The sequence below is a fragment of the Microchirus variegatus genome (genome assembly GCF_963457635.1).
Source record: "Microchirus variegatus genome assembly, chromosome: 21".
Taxonomy (NCBI): Eukaryota; Metazoa; Chordata; class Actinopteri; order Pleuronectiformes; family Soleidae; genus Microchirus; species Microchirus variegatus.
The window spans coordinates 11928927-11956771 of NC_139822.1; the positions used below are offsets into that span (position 1 = coordinate 11928927).

A 27845-nucleotide genomic window follows, 5' to 3' on the forward strand; every position below is an offset into this window, starting at 1 on the left:
TATAAAGGTTCCACCAAGAACCCCTTTAAAACCTTTTATTCAGGAAAGGGATTTTAAAGGGTTCTCTGGATCAAAATGGTTCTTACTGGAACCATTAGTGTTACCAAGAACCCTTTCTTCGGGAAAGGGTTTTTCAGAAGCAAGTGGTTCCAGGTAGAAGGACCCTTTTGGAACCCTTATTTCTAAGAGTGTAGGATGGCAGAGGTTCATTTTGCAATTTGTGTAGCCTATGGTTGAGGTATACTGCGCTCTTGTTGGTTGCAATTTGCAAAAACGTATTTATCATTTATGTGTGGTTATTTGATGCAGATATGAAGCTCTGGATGTGTTTTTCTATTACACGTGTTATGATTTTACGGGTTTACACGGGTGTCTGGCAACTTGGTGGTTTGGGCTGGGTTTTATTGGATCGGACGGGGTCTAAGATATGACTGGGCTGCAAACTGTCAATGTGATCTGGCAACACTGGTCTGTATTTGAAGTTATATAATGATAATTTATATGCAAACACACTTTCATTAACAACAATTGCTTTTGACGTGTTCCCTCGCTCTATGTTAAATGTCTCTCCTTCAACTTTCACCCGGGAGCCAAAATCAATCTTTAATTATCTGATATTTATTGTGACGATTATGGAGATTGATGACTCTGACAGTTTGCCAGACACACGGTTTCTATGAGACGTGACAGCCTTTAAACTGCTGGCTATTATTCTGGCCAACAAGGAGACTGATGTCGCTCGCTTGGCATCGGTGCATCAGAGAGCTGCAGCTGCCGCAGTGGCAGATGTTCACGGAGACGAGGTTTAGACAACAGGGCGTCGAGGGAGGTCATCGCCACGTGAGAGTTTGACTCTGATCTATTCTGCCTGGCACCGTTTCACAGCTAAAGCGGAGGATCGCTAACGGAGCGCCCGAGAGAAGCAGGCGCAATCAGACTATAATCCCGAAGACCGGCTTCTCCTCTCAGCCATAATTGTTCCACTGAATTATCAAATCGAGGTAAAGCTGATGAAGTGGAACAAGCAATTAGAAACTGAATCAGGAAGTAGCTAAAAAATCTCAGTCTGCTGGTTTCTATTAAGGCAGTTTAGTCGGTGCTCATTGTGAAAGTGCAGCGAGACTTGGAGTCTGCTCTTTACCCTGTCGTTATCTGACCAACACTCACACAAGTGTATGTTTTACTCTTCTATCTGTAATTAGGCTAATGAGGGCATTCATAACAGGGTGATGTGGAAAAATTATGTTACTCTAAAATAAAGAAAAAAGAATTTCATTTTCTGCAAGGAAATTAAAAACCTGAAATCATTAGGTTTTGTTACAACAGGTTTTTTTTGGAGAAACACAATCAGTGATTCTTGTGTGGGTGTGTTTTGGACGAGGCAGGCACAGGGGGATGATTTTTTTTTTTTTTTTAACACAATGTTCTCATGCATACAGACAAGAACAAGTCAAAACATCACTTGAGAAAAGTAAATGCCTCTGTTCTGTTGCCTTTTTTTATTCTATTGATACGTTTCAGTATAATGCGAGAACTTTTTAATGTTCGATCTCAGTCCAGCTTCCAACATTTCTGTCCAGTTTGTGACTCCATAACATGGAAGGCCGTTACTGACAACTTATTATTACTATTAGTGAATCATTATTATGCGAAAGTAAGTCATTATTTTGAAGTAATCGCTTCCATAAAAAGAAAATATGACCTTTAAAGGGGACATGTTATGCAAAATCAACTTTTCAATCATTTAAATCCTTATATTTGGGACTCTGAAAAAAGATGACTCACTCATGTTTTTGTGGTCCTCCTCAGTCTAAGTACAGGAGACAAAACATGCAATGTTGACTTCCGCACTCATAGGGACGTCACAATGCGCTAAATTCCTGGAATTGTTGTCTCGCTTTTTTAAAGTTGGACCTTTAAGGTGGACCCAGGGTGATTGAACTGCTGTCGTGCTTCATCCTTATGGTATTTTGACCAAAGCATGTCACAGACATGTTCATTAGGACACCAGGGAACTAGGTCAACTTGGAGAAATAGGGTATAATATGACCCCTTTAAAGTTGCATTCAATGCCTATGCTAATGCTAAAAAGACATACAGCAGTTCATTTCAATTTTTTTTGGTTTGGGGTAGTGGGAGGTTATAAAAACGTCAGTTTCCAGTCTGTAAAAGGCTGTCTAACTGTGAGGGAAAAGGCAAGGAAACCTACAACCAGGTGTAGATTAACTATGTGACTTCACTCCTGTCCCTGCTGGCAGCCATTATCAGTGAGAGTGAGGGTATGAGTCACTACCACATAGAGAAAAAAAAACCCTGAACTGTCCCTTTAATATTTAATAGACGTCAGTCAGTAAGAACAGCATTGGGTTTGTCAGAATGTGACACATCCCTTGGGTGCTGTTCATTCCTCACTGCTTTAGTAATGATGTCACCTGCAACTCGGCTCCAATTGGGCAACACCAGCTGTCAATCACACTGGTGTCCACTCATGTGACTGCGTCTATTCTCCTGATTTACAAAATTGATGATGTGTTGTGTTCTACTGACGAAGACCACAACATAATGATCGAGACCATGAACTGAGGTTATAAATCACGTGACAAATAGGAACATTTTCTATGGAATTAGATTTGTGTCAATATTTTCAACATTTTTGCACTCGCTCACTTGTTCTTTGTGCCGTGGTTTTTCTGTTCGCAATACTGACCATGGGCGGAATCAAACGCTAGATAATAACAATTATTTTGTCGGAAGGCGATGGGGGAAAATTTGGGGAACAAGTTCCAGACGGACAGTCACTCCAAGCCTGTGACTACTTCTGGTCCAAACACAAAAAAAGCATATTTTCAAACAAATAAAATACAATATCTAAAAAAAAAAATCACTAAATCAACATTTTATTTGTAATTTGTGCATTTTAATTTTGTGGTTCATTTTTGTTTGCTCAATTCATAGTGTTGTTTGCTTCTTAAATTGACACAAATCTAATTCTAATTCAAAGTTCTTTCAAAGTAATTTAACTGGTTTAGTTGGAGTTTAAATGGAGGTCTACTTACATACATTAACTTGTTTTTACGGTCAAAAACCCCCAAGTTGCTGCAAACGAGCCGATCGAAACATCTCCTCACTGAAGCTCTCGTCAGCCATGCTGTTTCAGACCGAAACCTCACCCCCAGAAGACAGAACTGACTTGTGATTGACCAGGTACCTGGAAGTGACGTAATTAGCATGTTAGCTCTCAGAAGCGCAGTTCCCCCCTCTGGAACGGTGGATGCACTGCTACTCATTATCAAAACATTGTTTTAACAATGTTTAAAAATAGCTTCTTCATAACTCCCCGCCACAGTCCCTTTTATGACTTTGAGTCGGAATGTGCCCGGACTAGTGCCCGGAGCAGGACAATCGGCTGTTCAGGAGACGGGATCCTTGCGTCAAGATTCCAGGCTTTTTCAGACCACTTGTAGATCCCGAGAATACAATAAAACCCAGCGCTCTCAGCAGCGGCTGAACTGTTTGTTTTTGAAACTTTAGGGCTTCATAAATGAGGTAATGGCGCAGACACACACCAAAAATCAGTGGTAATTGGAGCTTCCTGTCGATGGACGCTTTAAGTTCAGTATCACCACGTGCTTCACAAAAGTGCAAATTAATAATCGTCGGACACTTAGGTGATTTTACTGCCCTCTACTATCAAAAGAGGGCCCCATAAAGGCGTGGACTGGCCCTGCTACTGAAGAAGCTGCAGAATCTAATAACATGAAGTTCTTGGCAACATGCGCGAGAAGAGGAAAAACTATGTTCTGTTCACGTTCAGCGTCGTCGTCTTTAATCTTAGAGCAGCAGCCACAATTAATCATGACAGTCTCTGCACATGTACGCCGTCACTTCACCTCCACTGCGACGTCCAAAGCTCAGTACAAAACTGCTCGGTTTGACACCGGGCCAGGACGACAGGTAATTTACCAAATTCAACATGACTCACGTCACGGGGCTCACTGTGTTTCCACTCCTGTTTCTGTTATATAATGCAGGAGCAGGACAGTATAGAGTGGGAGCTGGTGCATCATTAAGGAGGAGTGTTGAGTCAGTGGGACACCTGGCTTTGGACTCCATCTGCTGGTCACTCACTCGGCTTCCATGTGTTTTGCTGCACACAGAGTGGCACTAATTAGGGAAATACAGAGTTGAGAAATGTAAAACAGGAATAGCTTCAAAGGAGGCAGAACAAAAAACAATCAAAAAATAATGTCCGGCCCAGGCAAGCGAGAGCTAAGAGCCGAGTGCGCTCTCACACTGAGCCGTATGCGTTTCCTCAGGTGACACACTGCTGTAATCTCACAGCAGACATCACAGAGGAGGAGAAACCCGCTGCTCTCTTCCTCTCCACAGTGCCACTGTGCTTCGCCTTCACCCGCCAACGCGCCATCAAAAATGCAAACCCGTGGCATGGAAGCAGAAGTGGAACAGGGCTCGTGGTGAGGTGGAGGCTGCTGGGTATCACAGTGGAAGAGATTAGTGCTGCTGGTGGGGGTGTGGGGCGGGGGGTGGTGGTGTCGTACAGTCAGAGTACTGTATTTACAGAACCCTGTGGTGAGCACAGCAGGTTTATTATGGACCGAGGGGCAAACTTTTCAAACAAACACCAGAAGAGACTTGTAGTTGCCGCTTAACACACACACACTCGCACTGATTAACAAAAGAGCAAAAACAAATGACTGCCTAAAGAAAGAAATTGTGTTGCTCTCTGATTTGGACAATATGAAACATTCTTCAACAAAAAAACAATTCTAGTTCATTCAAATTTCTTTTTCAATTATAAACACCTAGCAAACCAAAGCACTAATGCTTTTCTTGGATTGGAAAATGATGAGTAAAGGGCCTAATGGATTTTAGATCAGGACCACAATTACAGCCTTTTGATTAAACGCTTCCACCGACTCAAATTACAGAACATGTGGTCGTGTGTTACGGTTTTAAATGTGCACCTAACTTTTAAATACAAACGGCACTGCACACAGGAAGTCATTTGTTTGACGCCGAAACGGATAGAGGCAACAGCAGCACTGCGCTAGTAAAGCGAGAGGGCTGCAGAGAGCTGTACGAGGCTGCAACCAACTACTTTCATTATCCATAAATCTGTCATAATTATTGTCCACAGACCTACATTATTCAGTTTTATTGATTTATTTTTTATTTTATTGAAACCAGAAAATATTCACATTTAAGAAGCTGAAGAATCATAAAGCTTGTTTGAATTATTAAATAACAAAAAAACAAAGTTAAGCCAATGTCTTACTAACCTGATTCCTCCGGTGAGACATTTTGTGTCCAAGCCAATGCCAGCATGACCGTCCCTGGAGACACCTTGAACAGAAAGGTTGCAATAAGTACTAGCTCTTCCTGGAAGAACACAATAAAGCACCAGAGGTCCATTGAAAATCAAATGACAATTATTGTTTTTTTTTATTAAGTTAGGAAATCAACACATTTAAGAAATTCAATTATATACACTGGTTCTACTGTATGGATTAAAAAAAGACAAAAAAATAAGCTTGACACATTACAAGCTCATGTCAACGTCATGATCTCAAACCTCCCTGTATTTAATTTGTTCACCTCAAAATAATTAAATAAACTTAAAAAACAAAATCCAGAACACCGTCAACGCACTGTTCTCCAGGTCTTAAAGGGCCAGTGTGTGGGAGATTTGGTGGCAACTCGTGGTAAAGTCAGTCCGTCACATGATTAAACGTCGTCTCGGCCCCTCTCTCACCAAAGTGTGTGGCGTTAAATGTGAAAAAATAAAAATCCCCGTCTACAGCCAGTTTGTCTGTTCTAGGCTTCTGTAGAAACACGATTACGTACCCACCCCCTCAGTAGATTCAAAGAGCTCTTAGTCTCACTGAAAAAAAACAAAACATAATTATGATGATTAAATTTCATTCATGCCAAAAGATTCTCCTAAAAAAAAACCACACACTGGACATTTTCATATCATTAAACTACACTGTAAAAGTACATAAAGCATATCTACCATGTGTTCCATGGGAAACAAAGAAAAGGCAATGGTTTAAGAAATCATTTCTCATGAAATATTGGTAAGCCTTTAAATAAACTTTCAAGCGATTTCAGTAAGGTCATGTACAACAGGTAAAAGAGGCAGGTTTTTTTTGTCACCTTTAAAGCCGTCAAACAATACTAACATTTGCTACTTTGTTCAAAATATACAGAAAAATGACGGGTGCAAAGTGCTTCAGCTGGAGTCACTGGTGGCATGCACCACAGTAAACAAGTATACTGAAATTCACAGAGTGGAGCAGTTAAAATGGGCTTTGTTTGTTGCACAGTCGTCGCTGTTGTATTCCAGTGTCTGTTTTGTGTGAATGTACAGTGTGCACAGCTTTGAGTTCAGTGGTTTTTCAGAGGCGTTTCCTCAGTGCTCCTCTTTGTCGCGGCCCTTCCTCTCCTTCTCGTCCTGCAGGGCCGTGCCCAGCTTCTTGATGAGCACGGACAGCACCTTGTCCAGCGGGTCCATAACTCCTCGCTGCAGCCACTTGGGAATTGTAGTCCTGGCATGGTGGAATCCAAGCTTCTGCAGGATGTAGTCCACACCCACTGGGTCAATCTTACGCCCGGTCCAGGAGATGAGCCTGGAGATGGAGGAAATGTGTCAATAGTTATGTTTACATAGACGCAAATAATCAAAATAAATTCTTTGGTATCCTTTCCTTAAGTGGTACCAAACAAATGGCAGTCAGGGTAGCTCCACCCACGACAGTCAAACCGAGCAGGAAAAAAAGAGAGCTGCTGGATGACCTCCATTGTTGTCTGTTGTGTCACGTTCATTGTCGTCCCACTGGCACAATGTCAAGGTACACCCCGCCTACCAAATAAAGGTAATTCCCAAACTGTCCCAAACTGAACCATCCCATCCCATACCATGATGAAAACATGACATTACATGATTAGCGTGAGAAGAAGTCAAAATATCTGGAAGTGAGGCTCACCGTGACGCCCTCTGAGCTGCACCTTTGCCGAGGTCTGGCGTTAAAAATGTCCTCAATAAGCAACTCTCTCCGTTGAAGCAGAGCTGGAACTAGTAATTGAGACCATTGACTCTTCAGGTTGACTGACGTTATAAATCAAATGAGGCTCATTTTCCCAAAAACTTTCATTCAAACCGAGTTATTTTCCTAAAGAGCACACTCGCCCCCTGGTGGATAACCACTACTTTAGTCCTACTTTCAAGTCTTCACTTCTCAAACTGCAAGACTCCCTACATTTCTTATTAGCAACCTGTGTTTCAGTACTTGAAATACAAGTGTACTGAGGTACCTTGTCGGTACCTTGTCAGTGAATCACACTAATACGTGGTGTGGCCTTCAGGTCATGAGTTTGTTGTGGGCCTGCTAAGATGAAACCACTGAGAGCAGAGCTGACCTGAGAGTCGGTTCCAAGTGCCAGGTGTTGCACAGGAACTCTCTCCAGTCCACTGTGGTGTAGTTGATGCCTTCATCCTTGTCCTTGTCCTTGTCCTTGTCTGTGGCGCTGTCGTCGTGCACTGCCGTGGGGCTCTTTTGGCCCGGGCGGGTCGCAAACATCCGTGGGGCAAAGAGGGCTGAGAACAGACACACACACAGAAAGGGGCAATGAATTTGCCACTTCAAACGCCCAGCCCCAGTGTTGTCTCTTATCGTTCTCCACCACCAACAACATGCAGAAGTAGAGCACAATAAGCACTCATTAATATCCCTGAAAACACAGTGTGTCCCTTGATAGTATGGATCTAAACTCTATTCACATTCAAATACCTGTCTGCCCTAATTCAGTTAATCAGGATAATCAGGTAAAAAAAAAAAAATAAATAAAAATTAAGCACTTGTCTCTTTTCTCTTTCCAGTCAGACGCTCAGTCAACAGAACAAAGTGGTGGCAGTATTTTAATTGTCATGAAGAAGGCATGGTTGTTGGCATAAAGAGTGGTAATTTGCTCCTTTGTGACAATATCAAAGCCCATTAAAATGCTGCCGGCGTTGGGATCCTTGACCTCCCCACTGTGTCTGAAAATAACACTCATTGCATTCACAGACAGCCATCTGTGAGCCGTTTGTACACTTTTTCAAAGGCACAAAAAGGAAGTCACTTTCAGTTAACTTAGGTTACTCACACACACACACACACTTTAAAATGTGTTATTTCTCAGTTTGTTATTTTTAGAGTTGAATCCTTAAGGGACACTATTATATTAGAAAAATAAAGTGGAAAAAAATCACCAGCACCGCCTCGAAAAACAAAAGCATACTCAGGCGTTCACTGACAGCGGAGTTAAGTTAATCTACTGTTAATCTCCCTTCTGCCAATACTGTCATCAAATATTCCTTCCATGCTTTGCTAGAAACGCAGCATTTTACATATGGCCTCATCATATACCACCCCTTTAATAATGCCACACTCCACCCAGGTTGTGAAAAACTGCTTTTACAGACAGAGTACATAAAATATTTTGACATTATTGATCTTATAACCCTCCCAGTGTGTGCGTGGGTTTTCCCCAGGTTCTCCGGCTTCCTCTCACAGTCTAAAAACATGCAGATTTGAGGATTAGGTAAAGAGTGTGAGAGTGGATGGTAGTTTGTCTCTATATGTGGCCCTGTGGTGACTGGCGATCTGCCCAGGGTGTACCCCGCCTATCGCCCTATATCGAGCGACACTCGATATAGGAGGAGGATAAAGTGGTAGAAAATGGATGGATCTTATAACCTTTAATCAGAATTTTCATAAGTAAACTGGGAGAAAAAATTACACCAGATATATGTAGAGTCATAACAAGATTTGACCAATCACAGTTCAGAGAGGGAGAGCTCCTATTGCCTGTCTATATAAATGTCCCTTCAGTAGAGAGACTGACAACAACAGTCTTAAAGAGAGGCGGACATTAAATGCAATTAAAAGGCGACATCGGCAGAGTAATTAAAGGTCCCATATTATGCAAAATCAACTTTTTAATAATTTTCATACTAATATTTGGGACTCTGGAGGCCCTACCAGTCAGAAAAATGTTAAAAAGGTGACTCATACATGTTTTTGTGGTCCTCCTCAGTCTAAGTATAGGAGATAAAACATGCAATGTTGACTTCCGCACTCATTGGGACGTCACAAGACACTAAATTCCTGTAATTGTTGTCTCGCGGAGCTCCGCTTTGTCCGTAAAAACACGCGAGAGTGCTGGCTAGGGCAACTGTATCCGAAGTCTGCAAAAAGTTCTATTCTTGGCTTCACAGTGCAGCACAGAGTCCTACACAAACTTCCAGCCTCAGAGGATTTATCTGTCCAGTGGATACATGTTATATATGACGGCACTGTGCCTGCTAGAGCCTGCAAATTATCACTTTTCCAAATGCTAACTGCTGTTAACTCCCAGTAGCCTCTGTGGCTGATGTCATTTCCTGTCCCTTAAGTTTCGTTTTACTTATAATATGGGACCTTTAAGACATTCAGAGACATTGCCTTAGGTAAGCTGTTGAATAAGTGTCTGTCTGTGGCAACTGGTCATCGTCACCCATAAGAATCTGAACTCCTGTTTTCGAGTCTCCCATTGGACGATACCAGCCGTCAATCACACTGATGCTGTACTTGATAGTCTCTTTTCTAGTAAATGACCTTAAATAATTAGCTCCTCAGGAAACTGTTATAAATGAATGCTGAAGTTATAAATAAAGTGAAAAGTAGGTTCATTTGTTCTTTTCACAAATAGTAGAGTTGCCCCCCTAGTGGCTATCCAATAGCTGGAATACTACATCCATTTTTTATATACGCTTTACAGTCTGTGCTCATCTAATGTGGAGTTCAGAACAGACAGCTGCAATCCCAAAATGCAAGTGCTTTCATAACCAGCAGATTAAACTTAACAATCACCTATTTCTCCAGTGATCCTGCCTGCTACACCTTTAACAAGTCATTTTCCTGACACGCAGTGCAATGTATTGTTCAGAAATGTGTCTTCCTTCCCTCATGAATGACATCAGTATTCATCCCCACATAGTGTGGCCAGTTGGAAAAGACTCAACATCACTAAAAAAAGTGATTGTCGTAAAAGACACAAACCTTTCTCTTTCTCCTTCAGGTAGGCTGACACCAGGTCATGGAGGAACATGATGAGCTCAGCGTCCATCGTGACACAGATGTGGTCGGTGAATTCTGTCACAACGCTGCACTCCACCTTGGGTTTGCTGTCGGAGTCTGTATGGAATAAAAAAAAAAAAAAACTGACAAACTGACAGAGGATTCTGACCAGAGACAAGTCACTGCTTCTCTTAATTGTTTTGTTCTCCTTTTTTTTTAACCTTTTTTAACCCTAACCCACAAAAAAGAAAGTTTGATATTCACATATTTCCTCTTGCTTCCTAAATCTGAGTTATTATACTAATTGTATGCTAATAATTTCGGTGTAGGGAAATATATATATATATAAAGTGGATGCATAGGTGGATAAATTCATTGTCAAATATGTTCCACATATGTTCTATTGTTATTACTCAGTTATTACTAAAGAAATAAGATGCTATAACCTTTATATAACGTTCCTATTACAAAATCATTACCAAACTGTTACCACATTGTCATTTTATGGTGTCAGAAAGAGGGTGATATCATACAGCAAACCCATGGAACATCACTCATGGGTTTGTGATTAGCCATTTCGATGCCTGGAGTTTTCCGTTTTATTTTTTAAGAAAATGTGAGGAGCGACTGCATGTGACATTCACTTTCTATCACATCCTAGCCACGCCCTAAAATACATGCTACTTTATCATCTATATTACTCTTGGAGGCACCATGATTTACATAATCATGCCAAATTATTTATCATATCAGTTTAGTAAGCAAGGATGAAATGGATCAACGCAAAAGTGAAAACGCTTCTTAACAGTGATTCATACTTCTGCATTGTTGTTTTTAAACAGAAAGCATTTTCCATCTAAATAGAGTTGAAGTCCAGACTGAACTCAAATTAAACTGTCAAATCATATTGAAGTTGCGTCGTGTGAGTCGATAAAAATGGAGCTCTTTTAAAATCATATACATTCTTTTCATATACGGCGCATGAATTGAATCAAAACAAATGGCTTTGTGGCAGATGCTGAATTACGCTCTTGACTGAGTCCACAAGCTTTTGTTTGCAAGAAATTGTTTAGTGGCAATATAACTCAAGTGAGACTCATTTTCTCATCGACTTGCACAGAAACAGACTTTTTTTTGTATCCAGTGGAGTCGCACCCTGATGGTCATTCAGAAAAATACAGGTTTGAGGCGTTTTGACATTGGCTTCATTTTCCAGACCCAGAGACCAGGTTTATTCATAGAACTATGTAATACATGAAAAGATTTGTCAACATTACAGATGGTTGTAGTGTCAATGTACCTGTAAGCGAAGGTTCATCAGGATCTTGGACGTGGGTGGACTTAAAGTCCAGTTGCATTCTGGGAAGAGCAAATATAGTCTCCGTCTCGTGGTTGTAGCTGGAGGAACTGCGGAAGCTGCTCAGCAGGCTGGAGCTTTTGGCAGCTACTCCGCTCTCTTGGTTGTTGGCTTCCACGTTCCTGAGCAAGTTCAGCTCTGAAGCGAGAGATAAAAAGAAATCAAAACTCTTTAAGGTTTAAGGTCATGTTCACACTTTCTCTGCTTCGTTAAACACTATCTGCTCCTATTTTACATTTGAGATAACAAGCGGCAGCCGCGAGGCAGACACTCTGGAACAAATGCTGCGCTGCCTTTTAGTCAGAGCGGTCTGAAGATGAGAAAAGTTTGAAACATTGAAGTGAACCATTTATATTCGGCTCCAAGTGTAATAGGTACGACGAGCTAACGCTAATGCAATCTAATGCAGACCTAAAATGAACCCTACCTTCTTTTATATTATAATCAGTTTTTGTTCATTCCTGAATATAGTTAGTGTCTTTCACCACATTTCTATTATGATAGTATATATATTTATATACAGAAACAAATGGAGGTTCAATATCAACCTTAATATGCTGTATCAGTCAAGAGGGAGCAAACAAAAAAGATAATGAAAAGCTAAAAAAGTTGACATAATAACACAAGCGGCATACTGCTTAGAGAAACGTGCACTGCTGCCATCATGTGATGTTGGGGCTGCTCATGTTTGCCGTAATCATGTCAGCTATATTGACTTATTTCAAAGTAAAAAAAGAAACAAAGATCTATAAAATCAATAGAACATAGCCGTAGCATTGTTAAACTGAGTCATGTTTATTTCTCCCTTAATCCGAGCAAAAAATTTGTTACACAATTAAAACCATTCTGTTTTTCCAAAGGCTGGCTACACATCAACACTGAGGTGGCATTAACAGCTTTGTCGTTGAAAGGGGAGTAAAAATGAATCAGCACTGAACAAAAAGTGGTATTGTTCGGTAATCCGCTACTATGGCACTAGATGTTGGAATTTATATTCTGCAAACCTTTGAGGAAATGCAATGTGAGGTTTATTTTACAGGTAAAAAAAACAAAGATCACATACCTTCATTCCTCATGGCCGTGACATAGTTGAACCATTCTTTAACAGTAGCTACACCCGGTGGAGGGTTTTCATGTCGTCTGCGGGTTATTTTGGTTATGGTGGCCATTGGGCTCTCGAGGGCACCACACGGTTTTGTGACCATAGTGTTATGACCGAGATGGAAATCTAGTCTCTGAACAATGTAGGTAGACACTTCCTCAGAGCCTGGATATATCAAAAACAAACGCAGTTATTGAAACACATTACATTGCATCTTGATTTGTAAACTATTTATTATGATTGAAACTAATGACTGTCTTCACGCTCGGTTTGCGGTAGCCAACTCACCATCCTCCCAGATCTTCTGAGCCTCGGTCCAGAAGGCAATGTTGGGCTCCTCCAGGTGGAACAGAGCCCACGATTTGGAGCGGAAGTTGGGGCCATGGAAACAGGCCAGGGTCATGTGATTGCCGTGGAGGCTCATTGAACCGCCCAACTGCACGGCGTCCTCAGGCAGAGGCATCTGGAAGAGGGAGATGTGGCAGCCGGCGATTACCTTCAGCACTCCGGGCCAGTGACGGTGATGGGCCGCATCCATGTCTGTGTGACAATGACAAATACTGAGGTGATTCACAATGAAACAACAAATCTATTCTGACTGGGATACGAGGATTGTCCTTATATTGCCTCCATTCTATTTAAAACATATGCTGTGTTGTTTGTAACCATCTCATAAGCTTGTTTGATTACATTCAGTTGTTGAACAACCTTGTCAACTGTGTGGAAAAAGTGGTTTGAAAATGAAGCTCATTAGAATTACAAATCATTTAGCTTCCTACAACCTGCTGGTTATGGGGAAAGCGCTGTGCTGTGCATACCTTATTATGCCGCAGTCTGCATTAAATATATCACCCAACAATATGGATTCGGAACAAGTCATGCTTACACAGCTCAGCAGATCCTTTCTCAGTGTTGATGACAGGGGTTTTAGGGGGCAGGTAGGGCCCGGGGCCCCAGGTGGAAAGGGCTCGCTTGCTGGTGTCGAACTGCTGAGTGAAAAACTCTTGAAGCTTCATGCCGATCTTGATGAGGTCTGGTGTGGTGGAGCGTGAAATGATCACCTGGAAAATGTCCCACTGCAAGTCTCCATGGACAAAGATCTCACTGGAAGGAGTGGAGGAGAAAAGATGGGGAGGGGGAGGCAGGGAAACATGATGTATTATTAAAATTGCAGGAAACAAAGGAAGGGAAAGAAACTCAGAAGAAATAGAAGAAATAAAACTGCATCATCATCATAAACTACATCTCATCAAGAGCAATTCCTCTACTCACAACATGCACTCCAGTGTCGACATTTGACATTTCCATCCTTAATAAACTGTGATATAAATGAACAAATACACAGTTTAAAAACGGGACTAAATGTCAGCTCACTTTTTATGAACATCCACATACAGAAGAACACTCTGCACGATTTCTATCACGAGGCTCGTGGGTGAATGGCTTTGTGTCTCACTTGAGAGTATTGAGAATTTGCTGCTGAATTAAAACCAAAATTGCTAAAATGGTAAATGCACAGTGTTAAATATTAAGAAAGTGTGTTGCAACATCATCACATACCTCTTCTCTGAGAGGCTGGTGTCGACAGCGCACAGGTTGACCTTCCACTCGTCCTGCAGCTGCAGGTCGGCGTTACTGAACACTCCCATTAGGATACTGGAGCCCATGTAGTCCACCCGCGCCTCCGTCGAGCCCATGGTGATCTGGATCTTGTGGCTGGGTTGCTGGTTTGGGTGTTCTGAGATGTGGGCTAAAAAACAGACGGTATGTTTTTCACAATGCAGCACTGTGTATCTGGTAAAAATGCTGGAGGATAAAGTAAAAAGGTTTTTTATTTAAAATGTATGTCAAAGACAGCAAAAAAGTAACCCTAACCCTCTCCAAAATGCTGTTTACTGGCTCAAACACTAACATTACACCCTGCCCTCGACCATGTTTTTGAAAAATACTGTGTAATGCTCACTGGGGGTTGCATCATTATACCATTATGAGTAATTTTTTCACGTTCGTGTCTTTCATCAGTCGATTTAAAAATAGGCAATTACTTGTTATTGTAATTAAGTGATTTTACTTCCTATCTATTTAATAAACCTACTTGTGAAACGATGTCTCGCCTTAACCACGGGCAAATGTTCAAATATTTAAGTATAACTTAATATATTTAGTTTGTGCATCACAAAGTGTAGCGTGAACAGGAGCAGTCTAGACAGGGCAATAACAAAACAAAACATGATGTGTCGATCATTTCACTCTGAATCTTTTCTTTTGATTATTTATGTACGTATGGTAACTGGAGTAGAACGCTTCAAATTAGCATATTAAAGTTTAAAGACATACTTCTATATATTCCCATCTATACATTGCTTTGCTATACACCAAGTGAAGCCAGGATCCATTTTGCGCTTGTAAAATATTTTGTTTTGTTTTCTTTTGTTCTGTTCTTTTTGTATAATCTCTGTTGGTTTACTTGCCCACACTGTTTTTATTGTTTTGTTATCACTTAATTGCAAGATCAAAAGAGACATAGGATAAAGAAGGAGTAGGGATCCACATGTCTTTCCTACTCTCCTACTGTGTTTTAGTTTTTTAGTGTTTTAATTATCAGCTATAATACACCCACACACACACCTACCCGCTCACTGGGGTCAGATGATGAGCTGCTCCCGACTGTGCCACAAACTAAAGGCAAGCTCAGCGCCAGCCCCAAAACAGTGGCTCTACACATTAGACACGCCTCTTCCCTGTTTGTATTTAAATATATTTTTAAAACTCATCTTGTCATTGGTCTTTGATGCTATTTAAGTTGTTTTTACTGCATGGTTGTTACTTTTACCCATGTTTTATTATTTTATTGGTTTTTAGATGTATTTAATTGCTTTGTGCAAGCTTTTATTTATTCTCGCTTCGCTTTATTATTCTCTACAGCACTTTGGTTCACTGTGGTTGTATTAAAATGCTTTACAAATAAAGTTGGATTGGATATTTATTTATTTTAACCTATAACTGAAAACAAATAATTCAAATTCAAAAGAATGACTTAAAACTTTCTAAATGATGTTTCTATGTCATATAGAAGCTCAATGAAACACTAAATATATTGTTTATAAACATACATGTGGAAAAAAATGGAGAATAAAATGTAAGTTTTACATTCATAGTTTATCAGTGTGCTGCTCCAGGTGTTGTATAACAGCTCTGTACTGAACTCTGGCTCAGCTCCATACCCACAGTTTACACTCTGCTAGAAGGAGTGCTGCTAATGAGTCGCAGAAAAACACCAGATGTCTGAAAAGTGGATGCTTTGTTTACTCACAGACCATCTCCAGGGTGTTCACGTCTATATTGCCACCCACCACCCCGCCCTTGGAGTCGAGCTTGGAGCGGCCGAGGCCGACGGACATGCTGATTTCCCGGTCCCGGTTGCTGCCAACAGAGAGTCGGCCCTGACTCTTGAGCCCGCTGGTCGTCCAGCTGCAGGAGTAAACACACCTGTGAGCACTCACACACTGAAACGCTGCTTAATAATGTACGAGTGCGCTCTATGAAACATAAACACAAAACGGAAAATAGCAGTCGCCCTTAAGTATTGACTGTGACTCACAAGTCAAAAAGTGATTCCGTAGTACGGCTGAACAATAAATAATTTTGAAGTCAAAATCACAATTTGAAACAATGGAAACATCTTGGTAATAGGTTTTTGTCACATTCAATTGACATCTAAAAAACTGAAAACGCTTTTACATGTCACAATATGGTAATAATGTTGCAATATGGAAATTTTATTATGTAATAATATGGAATTTCTACTGTGGTTATTAAACAATAAATATCTTGGTAATAAAGGAAAAAGTGCATGGAACATGAGAATGAATTCCAAATTACAATATGGTATCAATTCACAACCTTTTCTTTTATGAAGGGTTGTGAATTAACAAAAAACAAGCATGTACAATTACATACATATATATATATATATATATATATATATATATATGTATGTACATATATATATGTATATATGTATATATATATGTATGTATATGTATATATATATGTATGTATATGTATATATGTATATATATATATACACACACACGCATATACATATATATGTATATAATATATATACATATATACACACATATATGTATATATACACATGTACACACATATATACATATATGTATATATACACATGTACACACACATATACATATATGTATATATACACATGTACACACACACACATATATATATACACACACACATATATATATATATATATATATACACACATATATGTATATAAACATATATACACATATATCGAATAAATCTCAATTATTTTGGTCAGGATAATTTAAGGGACTGTGGCAATTTAACACATCTTTAGACCATATGCTCATTTATAACTATGCAGCTAACCTTTTGTGTCAGTTTAAATGTCGAGATTTAAACCAGGACCCAGCTCATGCGTAAATGTGCTCATGTTGGAGGGATAAATAATGTCATTCGAGCTGAAGAAGCAGGAGGAGAGCACACAACTTTATGATGACGCAGATTCATAAAACAGCAGTTATGACGGTGCTGAGTGTGGCAGTGATTCAGCAGGGTTTAATGCTCTCCTGCCTCCTCTGAAGCGATGAAAACTGTAACTGCATATTTTGGCGACCAGTGAAATATGACAGTGTATGAAAAAATGAATAGAACTCATGAGAGGGGGGATTAAGGCACACGAGAGCTGCTGAACTATCAAATGGTGAATGAATGTGATGCAGGAGATAAAAGCCAAACATTTAAAGCAAAACTAAACCCCCATACCACATATTTTTCAGGTGAAGACAAATGTATATGGATCTAACAATTTCGTTTATTGATCCAGGTGCAAATTATACATGTAATAAAAATCAGCTTATCGACTGCCTCTACTACAACTACTGCAAATTCTGGCATGGCTATTTTAGTTCAAGCTCGCATCACTGACTGATTGTCTCAAACTCTGGTGTCAGATTTCACTGCCAGACCACGCCCCCTCACTGCGCTGCACTCCCTCCTCCTCTCAGCCCGCTTCTTTTGCTTTTTTTTTTTAAAACAGGCATTGGGCAGAATTAGCTGTATAAGAGGGGATTAAGATGCACTTTAAGCAAAGAGACATCCTAAAGACGTACGGCATATGTTTGTTGTGGTAGATAAGTATTTGTAAGAGATATTGCTCACATTATTTACCTTGGATGGTTTTATATTAACCTTCACTTGCCACATGCACAACATGTGTCAAGCACACCACAGCAGTCAATAAATAAATAAACAATTGTTTTATTATTATTATTCACAGCTTTCCAGAGTGACATGAATCCCCCCCGGACTTGTTTGCCAGAATTCCTACTTCCACCTTTAAGTTTGAGGCTAATTTGAAGAAACAACCAGAGGATTTAATCATACAAGCCCTGAGGGTGGAAATGATACAAATTCCTGCAAATGTTTATATACTATATATATATAATTAAATATTAGATGCATCAATTATGTGAATGCAGAGAAGATCCTGAATATTTTTTCCACACAAAATACACTAGATGAAATATAGTTACCTCTTATCTTGATAGAACCATGTATAGCTGGTAATTATATGGAAGATTAACTGTTATAAATGTAAGTACTTAATATAGTAAATATGTTGTAAATTGTCTCTGGACTACAGTTATTGAATCTTACTCGCTAACAGAATAACGGAGTGGGAGTGAAGTATTGTTTTTGGTGGCTCTGTTTCCGTCTGTGCTTCCGCATTTTCACTTGCCAACATGACCAACAGAGGCCGCCAGAGGCCTGTTGTGTAAATGGGGTTTAGTCTGAAGTAAAGTTTCCTGGTCTCGTTTGAAAAAGAGATTTTAATATCAATAAAATAATCTAATATAATTTAAATTAAATACAAATAAACTAATTGTCTGGAATATTACAGAATAAGCACTTGGCAAAAGACAAATGAAAAAGCCACTCATGTCTAATTTCAATAACTTTTCAGCCTACATGCTACTACATTCTCTCAACAACAGCGATAAAACAGAATTCATATAAAAAGGGGTTCATATGATCACTTACGTGTTGTTTCCCATCACGTTGCTCATGTTCATTTGGACAGTGAGTTGTTTCAAGTTGATGGCAAACACCACCAACGTCTCCCACGGTGCCCCCTGTTGACCTGCTGCTTTACCGTTTTTACTGAAGGCCGGAGTGGATGTTTTTGTCACAGAATCTGAGGGAAAGTGAATAGAGATTAGAGACTTGGAGGGTGTGAGCATTTAAACATTTCCATTTTCATTGACTTGTTTTGGACACTGCTCTTTAACGTCTGAATTGTGCTTCTGCATTAGAACTCACTCTGACTTTACATCACCACACATTTTACTTCATATTCTATATTTTGGAGTGGTAATCACCTCTCCTGGGAGCGGAGGAATCAGACACGCTTCGTGTGCGACCAGGAGCGGGGGACTTGAGGTGGCCGAGGCCACCTGGGGACATGTTGATTCCAGTGGAATGATCTGAAAAGACATTGGGGGACTGGGGAATATGCTGCGTCCCAGTGCTGCCGTCCCACGTCCTCCAGTAAGCTTTCCGGCTGGACTCGGGGGACAGATGTTGGGTGACGTTTTCGGCCGAGTCAGGTGTTGCGGGGCCAGAGGCTGAAGAAAGGTAAAGGTTGAGAGATATCAGTAAAGGACAGCTGCGAAAATGTCAACAGGGAGCAGTAAGAGGAAATGTTGGCTGAGAAAAAGTCAGCATGATTGGACATTAAAATTTAACAAGAGCTAAACCAGCAGAGAATAGTAGACATGAATTGACTTGCACATTTCTGCAAACACTCACTTTTATTCTTTTCTCATTGTTAGCTATCTTACTTGTCGCAATGTTTGCTTCTCTCAGTTCAGCTCTACGTTCATACAAAAGTCAACAACGTACAGACAGAAAGCAGCTACTAACAATGAAGAAAAAGGGAATGCTGTCAAAACCATAGAGCGGCTGCTTTTTCATTGTGCTGGATGTCGCATAAAAGCTAAGATGAAACAAAAGATGGCTTTTTTTCAGTTGCCTCTTAAAAAGAATGTTAAAATGCTTTTTTGCTTCTTTTCTTGGCACACCTTCAAATATTATTCTCTATGAAAACAGAGTGGTATAAACTAGGTACAAACGATTATTTTCATTTTACATTAATCTGCCGATTATATCTTTGATTGATCACTTCATTCTTTGTGCCATTAAACACCATAAAATGTCCTTGCTGCTTTCTTTGGTAAAGAAAATCATACGAAATAATTGAAAAATAAATGGCAATTAATTTAGTAATCCTTTAATAGACTGATTGTTGCAGCCCCAGTATTAACATAACGTTCTCATCCAAAACTGCCAACTGCTGCAGAGTAGTCAAAGCATCACCTGGCAGGTTGATTGTCTGGTCTCCAAGGAAAAGGCGTCTGGCAATACTTCGCCGATACCAGGCCCTGGGGAAGGCCAGGATCTCACTCAGTCGTCTCATGTCGTACTTGAAGGAAGCCGAGCCAATATCACACACAGCTAGGAGGAGAAAATTGCATTTGTTCACACATAAGACAATCCTGTAAAATGTTCTCCAGTGTAAGGCACAGGCTCCAAACAAAGATAAGAGGGTAAACTAATGACTTTTAAACCTTGAGATTGAAATGGTTCTTTTTTTTAATTTTTTTAATCAAATATAATCTCTATGCTTACACAATGACACATACACTATCTGCGTCAGTCACTGCATTACAAAAGTGTTACTATCTTATAAACGAGGAGCAATATTATGTGACTAATAAAATTCATATCTTTATAAATATTAATTCTGTTCTATTCAATATTTTGAATGGTCCTGTTGATGAGACTAGAACAGAGTTTGTGTATGTATTTTTTACATAAATTACTTTTAAAGAAGCAGTCGTGATCAGCAGACACAAAACTCCCTTTTACACAGTTTCAAAATAATTCATACTTTTATCAAGTGTACATTTTTTAATGAAATTAAACATTATAGATCCCATTCAAAACTGACAAAATGTCAGAATGAGGCCATGTTAACCTGAGGATTTGTCTCTCTGTACCTGAGATGTTGATAAGGGTGGTGTCTATTTTGCCACCTTTGGCAGGAATGAAGTTTTCGATGAATGTGGGGCCTCCGGTTCGCCTCATCCTGGATAAGCTGACCTTCACAAACTCCAGGTTGATACTCAGAGAGTCTTTTCTGCCTGTTACGGAGGACGGCTCCTCATCAACTGTACCTTTAGGAAAGGGAGGAATAATTATGATGACTCAGATTGGATTTGGTGTCTTTACATACACACTGTAATGTAGTGAGTTAGTATTGCATATTTTTTCTCAACTTTTATCCAGTACAGGAGGGCAATAAGTCTTTATCAGTCATATTATTTAACTGATTAAAGTACTTCAAACTGTAGGGCAGAATTTTCAAACGTAAACAAATGTCTGTTTGATTCAAACCATTTTCAAATGAATGCACACAATGCTGATCAAGCCAATCGGCTCCAAACTGCTCTCCATATTTCTCAGTAGTGCAGTGTTTAAGTGATTTGTTTTATATCAAGACAGACAGATGCAACAGCATAATTATGCTGGTAAAGTGAGTGCAAACAGGTTGGATTATGACTGAAAGTTTATAGAAGTGAATTCTACTGCTTAAAGAACCCCAGTCATTCAGCAATTTGAGGGGAATAATGCTTTTTTCCACCACCAGCCCGTACACTGCTGCTGTACACGCATTCACACTCCCTCATTCTGGTCTTGCATCAGCAAAAGTCAGCTTTACGTGTTTAAGTAGCACATGAGAACATTACAGGAGGTTTCCCCTCATCTCATACCTAAGGGCCCTGGGCCTGGGGGCAACCCCGTGACTGCAGATTTCTGCTTTCCGGCACCATAGGGGTGAAAGACGAAGAGGGAGAAGTCAGACATGCAGGCAGTAAAGCTGAGGCCCGAGGAATTAGTTGGGGGACCGGTGAGGTCCGACTGGCTGCTGCTGTGGCGGCTCCTGCCCAGAGGGCTCCCCAGCAATGGAGACCCTGGAAGGAAGCGAGAGCAGAGGAAGGAGCAGGTAAGGATGAGCATTCACACAAAGGAGGATTAAATTACTGAGAAGGTGAGAATTAAGAGTGGGACCTGCATCAAATTTTACAGTTCTGACATCACATTTTCATAATAGAAGAGAACGAGCACATATGTAAATGCACTCTCTGCTGCACTTTGTATGCTCATTCATATTAATGGCTTTGTGTAATAATAATTATATGTAGACAGCTCCCTTTTGACTTAAGAACAAACTGTACATTTATTGTCCATTTGACTGGGTTAAAAAATAAAAAAAGACCTGAGAAGCAGTAAAGTAATGAATGCAGCAGAAAGAAGCGACATTAAATCAAAATTGGCCCAGACATGGCATGAAGTGACTGCTAATAGATATGCTCACAGTGTGAGACAGACTGAAAGAGTTTGACTTTAAAAAAAGTTTTATTCTTCACATATCCCTTCAAACATTACAGCACCATTATTCTGACAAAAAAAAGAAGTAATTTTCAAACCTTTGCTGGGTGGAATTTTGGGGACATGCTGCCCCGGTGGGGTGGAGGAAGGCGGTTGTGAACCTTCAGTGGGGTGGGCTAATGGTGGAGTCTCCAGTTCGCCACGGTTAGAGGAGAAGACAAGGTCTAAAGAAGGCAGTTTAAGCATACATTCCACCCTGGACATGGGCAGGCAGCTGAAACGGATCTGAGACGGCTGGAAACACAAATCAAAGAGAATCAGAAATGCTGGTGAAAAATAGCAGCTTCCATTCAAGTTGTATCTCACAGTTACAGCTGGAATGGAAGCTCCAGTAGTATCTCACAAAAAAGGATGACAAGATGTTTGCTTGGTTTCTCTTTTTGTGACAATTAACAGATTCACTACAGTGGCTTGAGCTTTCCAGAAAGGATGTAAACATATGTCATTTAGTGCTGCAACTAACGATTATTTTTTATAATATATTACGCTGTCGATTATTTTCTCAATTAACTGAAATACTGATCGTTGTTAGATTTCTTGTTTTGTCCACAAACCAAAATGATTCAGTTTTAATGATTTCTTGGTTATATGGAACAAAGACACCAGAAAAAAAAAAAGTTTCAACAATTATCAAAAAAGATGACTTATTGATTTATTGAGTAATCGATTAATTGAATAATCATTGCAGCCCTACACACCTTCACTACTCATCCACTCTTACACTATAACATTCTCTTTGAAGTTTCCTCTTGCTTCTTCATTGGTTTGTGCATTGGGTTTGTGTGGGAAGTATTTTATTTACATAATAAGCTCCATAACCAGTACAAAATGTATTTCCATTGAAGCAGTTAAGTTGTTCATACCTGGACTCTGACATAGACAACCACGTCCACAGGGAAGGATGAGTAGGCTGATGTAGAAGAGGAAACCAGGGAGGTAGTGGATTCCTCCAGCTGTTCCACTGTATCGAACTGACCCATGTCCTCTTCCTGGGAAGCTACAGCTAATTGGGGAACACAAATACATGGGTAAAGACGAGGTATGAGCTGATACAATGCTTAATAGTGTTCAGTGATCAGATATCAAAACGAGGAAAATGTAAAATGCAATGATTCAAAAACCTTACATTTCAAGTAAGATATGGCTGTTTATTTTAGTTGTCAGACACTTACATGGGCTGAGTTTTGACTGAAAGTTTCTATTTTATATTGATAATGAGTTCATTACCAATTATACTTCTATCTAAATTACATCACACATTACGGTAAAATTCTTTGATTTTGGCTGTCCAGATTAATTTCTTGCAATTGAACATAAGCATATTAATCCATGCATGATCAAGTGCTTCATTAAATGTATTCTTCACCCATTAAACAAGCACCAGCTTCACAAAAACACAACCCAGACACACTTGCAAAAGTGTTAAGCCCTTCTCCCTCTCCTCATTTCAGAAATAAGCTACAAGTCACAAGTACTGTTAGATCCGAGTCAAACAGCACGCTGCCTGCTTATTGGCTGAGTGACACTGATGAGATCTGACAACACATTTTGCGATATTTAGAGCAGTCGACGCAACAATCCCACCTGCATAGCTCCTCTCCACGGGAGTGATAGGAATGGTCTCCAACGCTTTTTCCAGGAAGTCCAGCAGACAGGGGCTGATGACCATTTCCTCAGGCAGAGTCTGTAGTGCCACCCAGGCATATAGCTTGGCTGTCTTTACCCCTCCGCTGCCCTTACCTTTGGCTGCAGAGAAACATGAGAGTCAAAGTCACTCAAAGTCTAGGCTGAATGGCTGCAACACTTCTGGAAGTTCACTTCAGGAAATTAAATGGAATCACATGAATAGTAGTTTCTGTCTTTTTTGTCTGTTTGGTGTCTCCCCCCCCTCTGTGGTGCACATCAATATGCATGAACCTATTTGATCAAAGGTGCCCTCTGGATTCATGCCTTTAAGGATGAAATCACATGCATTTGATTCGGTGGGACCATGTGTGGATGAAAATCATCAGAGCTTCATGGCTCTGTAGGTTTTGGTGATTGTGGAAAGGTGCTAGAGCATGCAATTAAAAATGAGGGAATGCTCAGTACCTGATGGAATAGGTGGGGGTGGGGGAGGTAGGAGCGAGTTAGTCTTGCTTTGGACAGCATTGGGAGGATTGGGAAGGCCACTATCTTTCATACCATACAGCTTCGACTCTTTGGAGAGCGTGCGGGGGAGTGACGATCCACGTGAGGCATTGGGCGACTCTGTCTTCAGGGTCTTGGAGTTGTAGTGCAACTAGAGTGGGGAATAAATTTGAACACAAAAAAAATAAATAAACAGTTCAAATAGACAAAAAAAAATTTGGAAGCTGAGATAGAGGCTGACCTTAACATCTACTCCTGGAATGTAGAAGACTGTGGTTTCCATGTCATTAGATTTGGTCTGCAGAGAGAAGGGACATTTCTTTCCAGCTAAGAGATGAGTGGTGGAGGTGTAGGTGGGCTGCAGCTTCTTCTTCTTGGGGGGAGATTCTTGATCGAGACTCTTGAGGCTGCGCTCACAGCTCCTGCAAAATCCACAGGGAGAAGAAAAGTCTTGTCATATGAGGGCAGGTGTGCTTACTGAAGGCCTTATTCTGTTTGTTTACCTGCATATAGAAAATCCACTGAAGACAAATTGTCACTGCTGTTTCAGGCATAAAACTATCTGGCAAATGGGAATTTCATGATATGATGTTTAACTATCTATGGTTAGCATGTTTTCAAAAATGACTCAGGGCCATGTGAGGCAGATTTAAAACCTACAGTATGCAATTTGATTTTGAAACACACTAAGCAAAGGCACCCACCACTGAAACAGAGACAATAGCACGAAGTTTGTGAGAGTGAAAAGGCGGAGACAAGCCACAATTCACATTTACATTTAAGACAATCATAACACTTTCAATTGCACTACGGTGGGTGATATGCCCAAGTATTCCTACCATTCATGAATAATAAAAACAATAATGTATGTAATAATAAAGGTACTGAATGATTTCCAGTGTTTTGGGGAAGAGATTTGAGCAGAGGGCTGACAGGAGGAGCTTGGAATGGCCTGGTTGCATTTTCCAAGAGTAGCCCGCTACAGCTAGCTTTTCATGACACACATTACTTTTAGATTAAATGCTGTCATTTTGACCAATAACAACATGAAGGACACTGTACCTCCTTAAAGCAGCGTCCTCATGCTCAGGCTGCTGAGTGGTGGGGTGAAGGACACACTTCCCACTGTCAATCTCCACGCGGATATCCAACTCAAAGTCGATGTTTCTTTCAGTCCCTGGGCCACTGAAGCTGCGGTTGGCAGGTGTGCTTGGCCAACGCTCACTGAACAGCTGACTCACAGCAGAGAAGCCTGAGGGCTTTTTGTGAGACATTTGGCTGCAAACAAACAGTTAGAAGAATATTTTTGTGGTTTTCTGTAAACCCCAAGACTTTATTTACAGTTCAAAACACAAGTCATAAAAACACAACAGAAGGCAAAAGTATTATAGTGCTTTCTTTCATCGAACGTTATCACAGGAATGCTTGAGTGCACAGAAACAAAACAATGAGATCACTCACAAAGGCCTTCTGTAGCTCAGTGGTCGCTCTCTTTCAAAGTCATCCTCCTTCTCCGAGTCTTCAGAGGAAGACGAGGACAAGTCATCACGCCTCATGTCATCGTGCTGGAAGGGAAGTGCGGGTGAGAAGACAGCAGGGGTGCAAGGAGCACTGAAAACTGAGTGTTGGCCCTCAACAACGGATGGAGAATGAGGATGGAATTGATGATGAGGATGAGATGGGTCGTCAGTGGTGGCTGACAACAGGTCCGCCTGTGTCTCCTCAGGAAACTTCAGAGAAGTGCAGAAAGTCAGACTCACACAAAGAGACAGTTCATGTTTGTCCTATTTAAGAGAAATCAACCAAGCAAATGTGGCTGATGACTTAATAGGCAAGCAATCAAAGTATCATAACTCTGAAGAAGGAAGTGTTCTGTTAATTGGTCTACGTTGGTAACAAATTTCTCTTTTCTTCATTTGTTGCCATGTAGTAGTCCAGTTACAAAACACAACCATTATGACCCAGTATGGCAAACAGGAAGATGGTAAAGACATGGCAAACCCCATAGATGTAAAGGGAAAACACTTTCAAGAGGATAACCATGGAGAAATGCCCAAGATGGTCAACAAGGAGACAGCTCGTCTCTCCTCAGAGAGAGTAGGAGATAAGGCTTGGTTGTCAGAAGTAAGAACAGATACCCAAGAAAGTCACTGACAGAGACCAGCTGCAGTTGCTGGAAACTGATAAACGTGTAGAGGGTGAAAATGTGTGACACAGGCAAACGGCATCTGAGACTAGAACTGACTCGTGACCAGTCTGAGATTCAGCTTAACAGAATGATGATCATTTATTGGGTTATTCTGTGTTTTCTTACCTTCAGAAAACAACAGATATATTCTCAATCAAATCACAAGTTTGTTATGAAGTCAATGACCAAAGTAAGTAAGTGGATGGTTAAGGCCAAATGATCACAGAAGGACTGACAAAAGAAACTCAATCATACAGCCATTACCAGGCAGACTGTAAATGTTAAAGAATGATTGGGAAAAAAAGTGCAAAGGTTTGCTTAGACCAGGCAATTGGAAAAGGGTTGTTATGGCAATTACTTTTTATTATACTCTGATACATTAGGTAGTGGTATGGTTTAATTTAATAATTATTTAAAATTAAACTTATGTTCTACATATGTTTGACTTTTGGGCATGTCATAAAGTGACTGGCAATTAAAACCGCACCAATTATTCATAGAAACAATATTTTTCATGAATGATGTATGTGACCCTGCTGTACATAACTGAGACAATGTCAGATGTAATGGTCAATTTTACTAGTTTGGGGAAGAATTTATAAGTATGTGAAGAAGTGATGTATTTGTATTTGAACAGGACTGCCGCTGCACAGTAGACTGTAGTGAATCGTGAGGGTTGTGGACTCAACACTGTACTGACTTGCACGCTGTGTACACATGTATATGAATATGCAATCAAGTTCAATTTTGTGTAGGGAATACACATCAAAGATAAACAAACTGATTGCTGGCTTTAGATTCAAATTTAAACATGTATGAGAATGGTTCTAATCAATGAGAATACTTCCCAAATTATGGCAGTTGTTTATATAAGCCACACAGACGGTTAAGACTTGCCTAATGATGTGAAATACATTTTTTAATGCAACATCGAGAGGAAAAAAATCACTAAGATATGTAGGTGGGGTGAAAGGAATTGGTTTATGTAAATTATTTTATTTCAAAGTCACTAGTATGACATAATAAATTCAATGCTCAGATCAGTGGATTTACAATCGCAGTCAATAACAGTCATAGTATGAACCTCATGTTTTTGTCAATGTAGGATATGAGAGAAGACTGCGGTTTAGAGGAGGTCCATGCATAGCTGTTAGAAATCATTCCATGTATTAAAGTTAGAGAAAAGCCGATTTGGATTTCTTGCAGTTTCAAGACAGGATGAGTATTTTCCACTCTGCAGTTCATTAAGCAGCCTTTACAAATATCAATAAGAAATCATATTTCTGAAAGTATGCTTGTGTTTATGTTATCCAAATATTTCAGGGATAAGCCGCGAGCTCAAACCTCTGAGTTGGATGGAACGTGTTTTTTAATCAG

At 40.2% G+C, this 27845-nt stretch overlaps 1 protein-coding gene across 1 annotated transcript in view; it reads right to left on the minus strand.

The window, feature by feature from the left end:
• Positions 1–5517: 5517 nt before the first annotated feature.
• Positions 5518–27845, minus strand: part of kiaa1109 (KIAA1109) — an 84796-nt gene continuing 62468 nt past the window's right edge. Inside the window, exons 68-88 of the mRNA XM_083907544.1 lie at positions 25742–26010; positions 25343–25558; positions 24522–24702; positions 24242–24431; positions 23735–23896; positions 23014–23153; positions 22189–22384; positions 21472–21672; positions 20698–20874; positions 20015–20152; positions 19018–19263; positions 18680–18833; positions 15894–16051; positions 14141–14330; positions 13467–13684; positions 12869–13120; positions 12542–12745; positions 11422–11616; positions 10104–10238; positions 7441–7618; positions 5518–6650 (exon numbers count right to left, since the gene is read on the minus strand). Coding sequence (XP_083763670.1) covers positions 6434–6650; positions 7441–7618; positions 10104–10238; positions 11422–11616; positions 12542–12745; positions 12869–13120; positions 13467–13684; positions 14141–14330; positions 15894–16051; positions 18680–18833; positions 19018–19263; positions 20015–20152; positions 20698–20874; positions 21472–21672; positions 22189–22384; positions 23014–23153; positions 23735–23896; positions 24242–24431; positions 24522–24702; positions 25343–25558; positions 25742–26010 — 4017 coding nt within the window. The 3' untranslated portion in view covers positions 5518–6433. The remainder of the gene's footprint in view (positions 6651–7440; positions 7619–10103; positions 10239–11421; positions 11617–12541; positions 12746–12868; positions 13121–13466; positions 13685–14140; positions 14331–15893; positions 16052–18679; positions 18834–19017; positions 19264–20014; positions 20153–20697; positions 20875–21471; positions 21673–22188; positions 22385–23013; positions 23154–23734; positions 23897–24241; positions 24432–24521; positions 24703–25342; positions 25559–25741; positions 26011–27845) is intronic.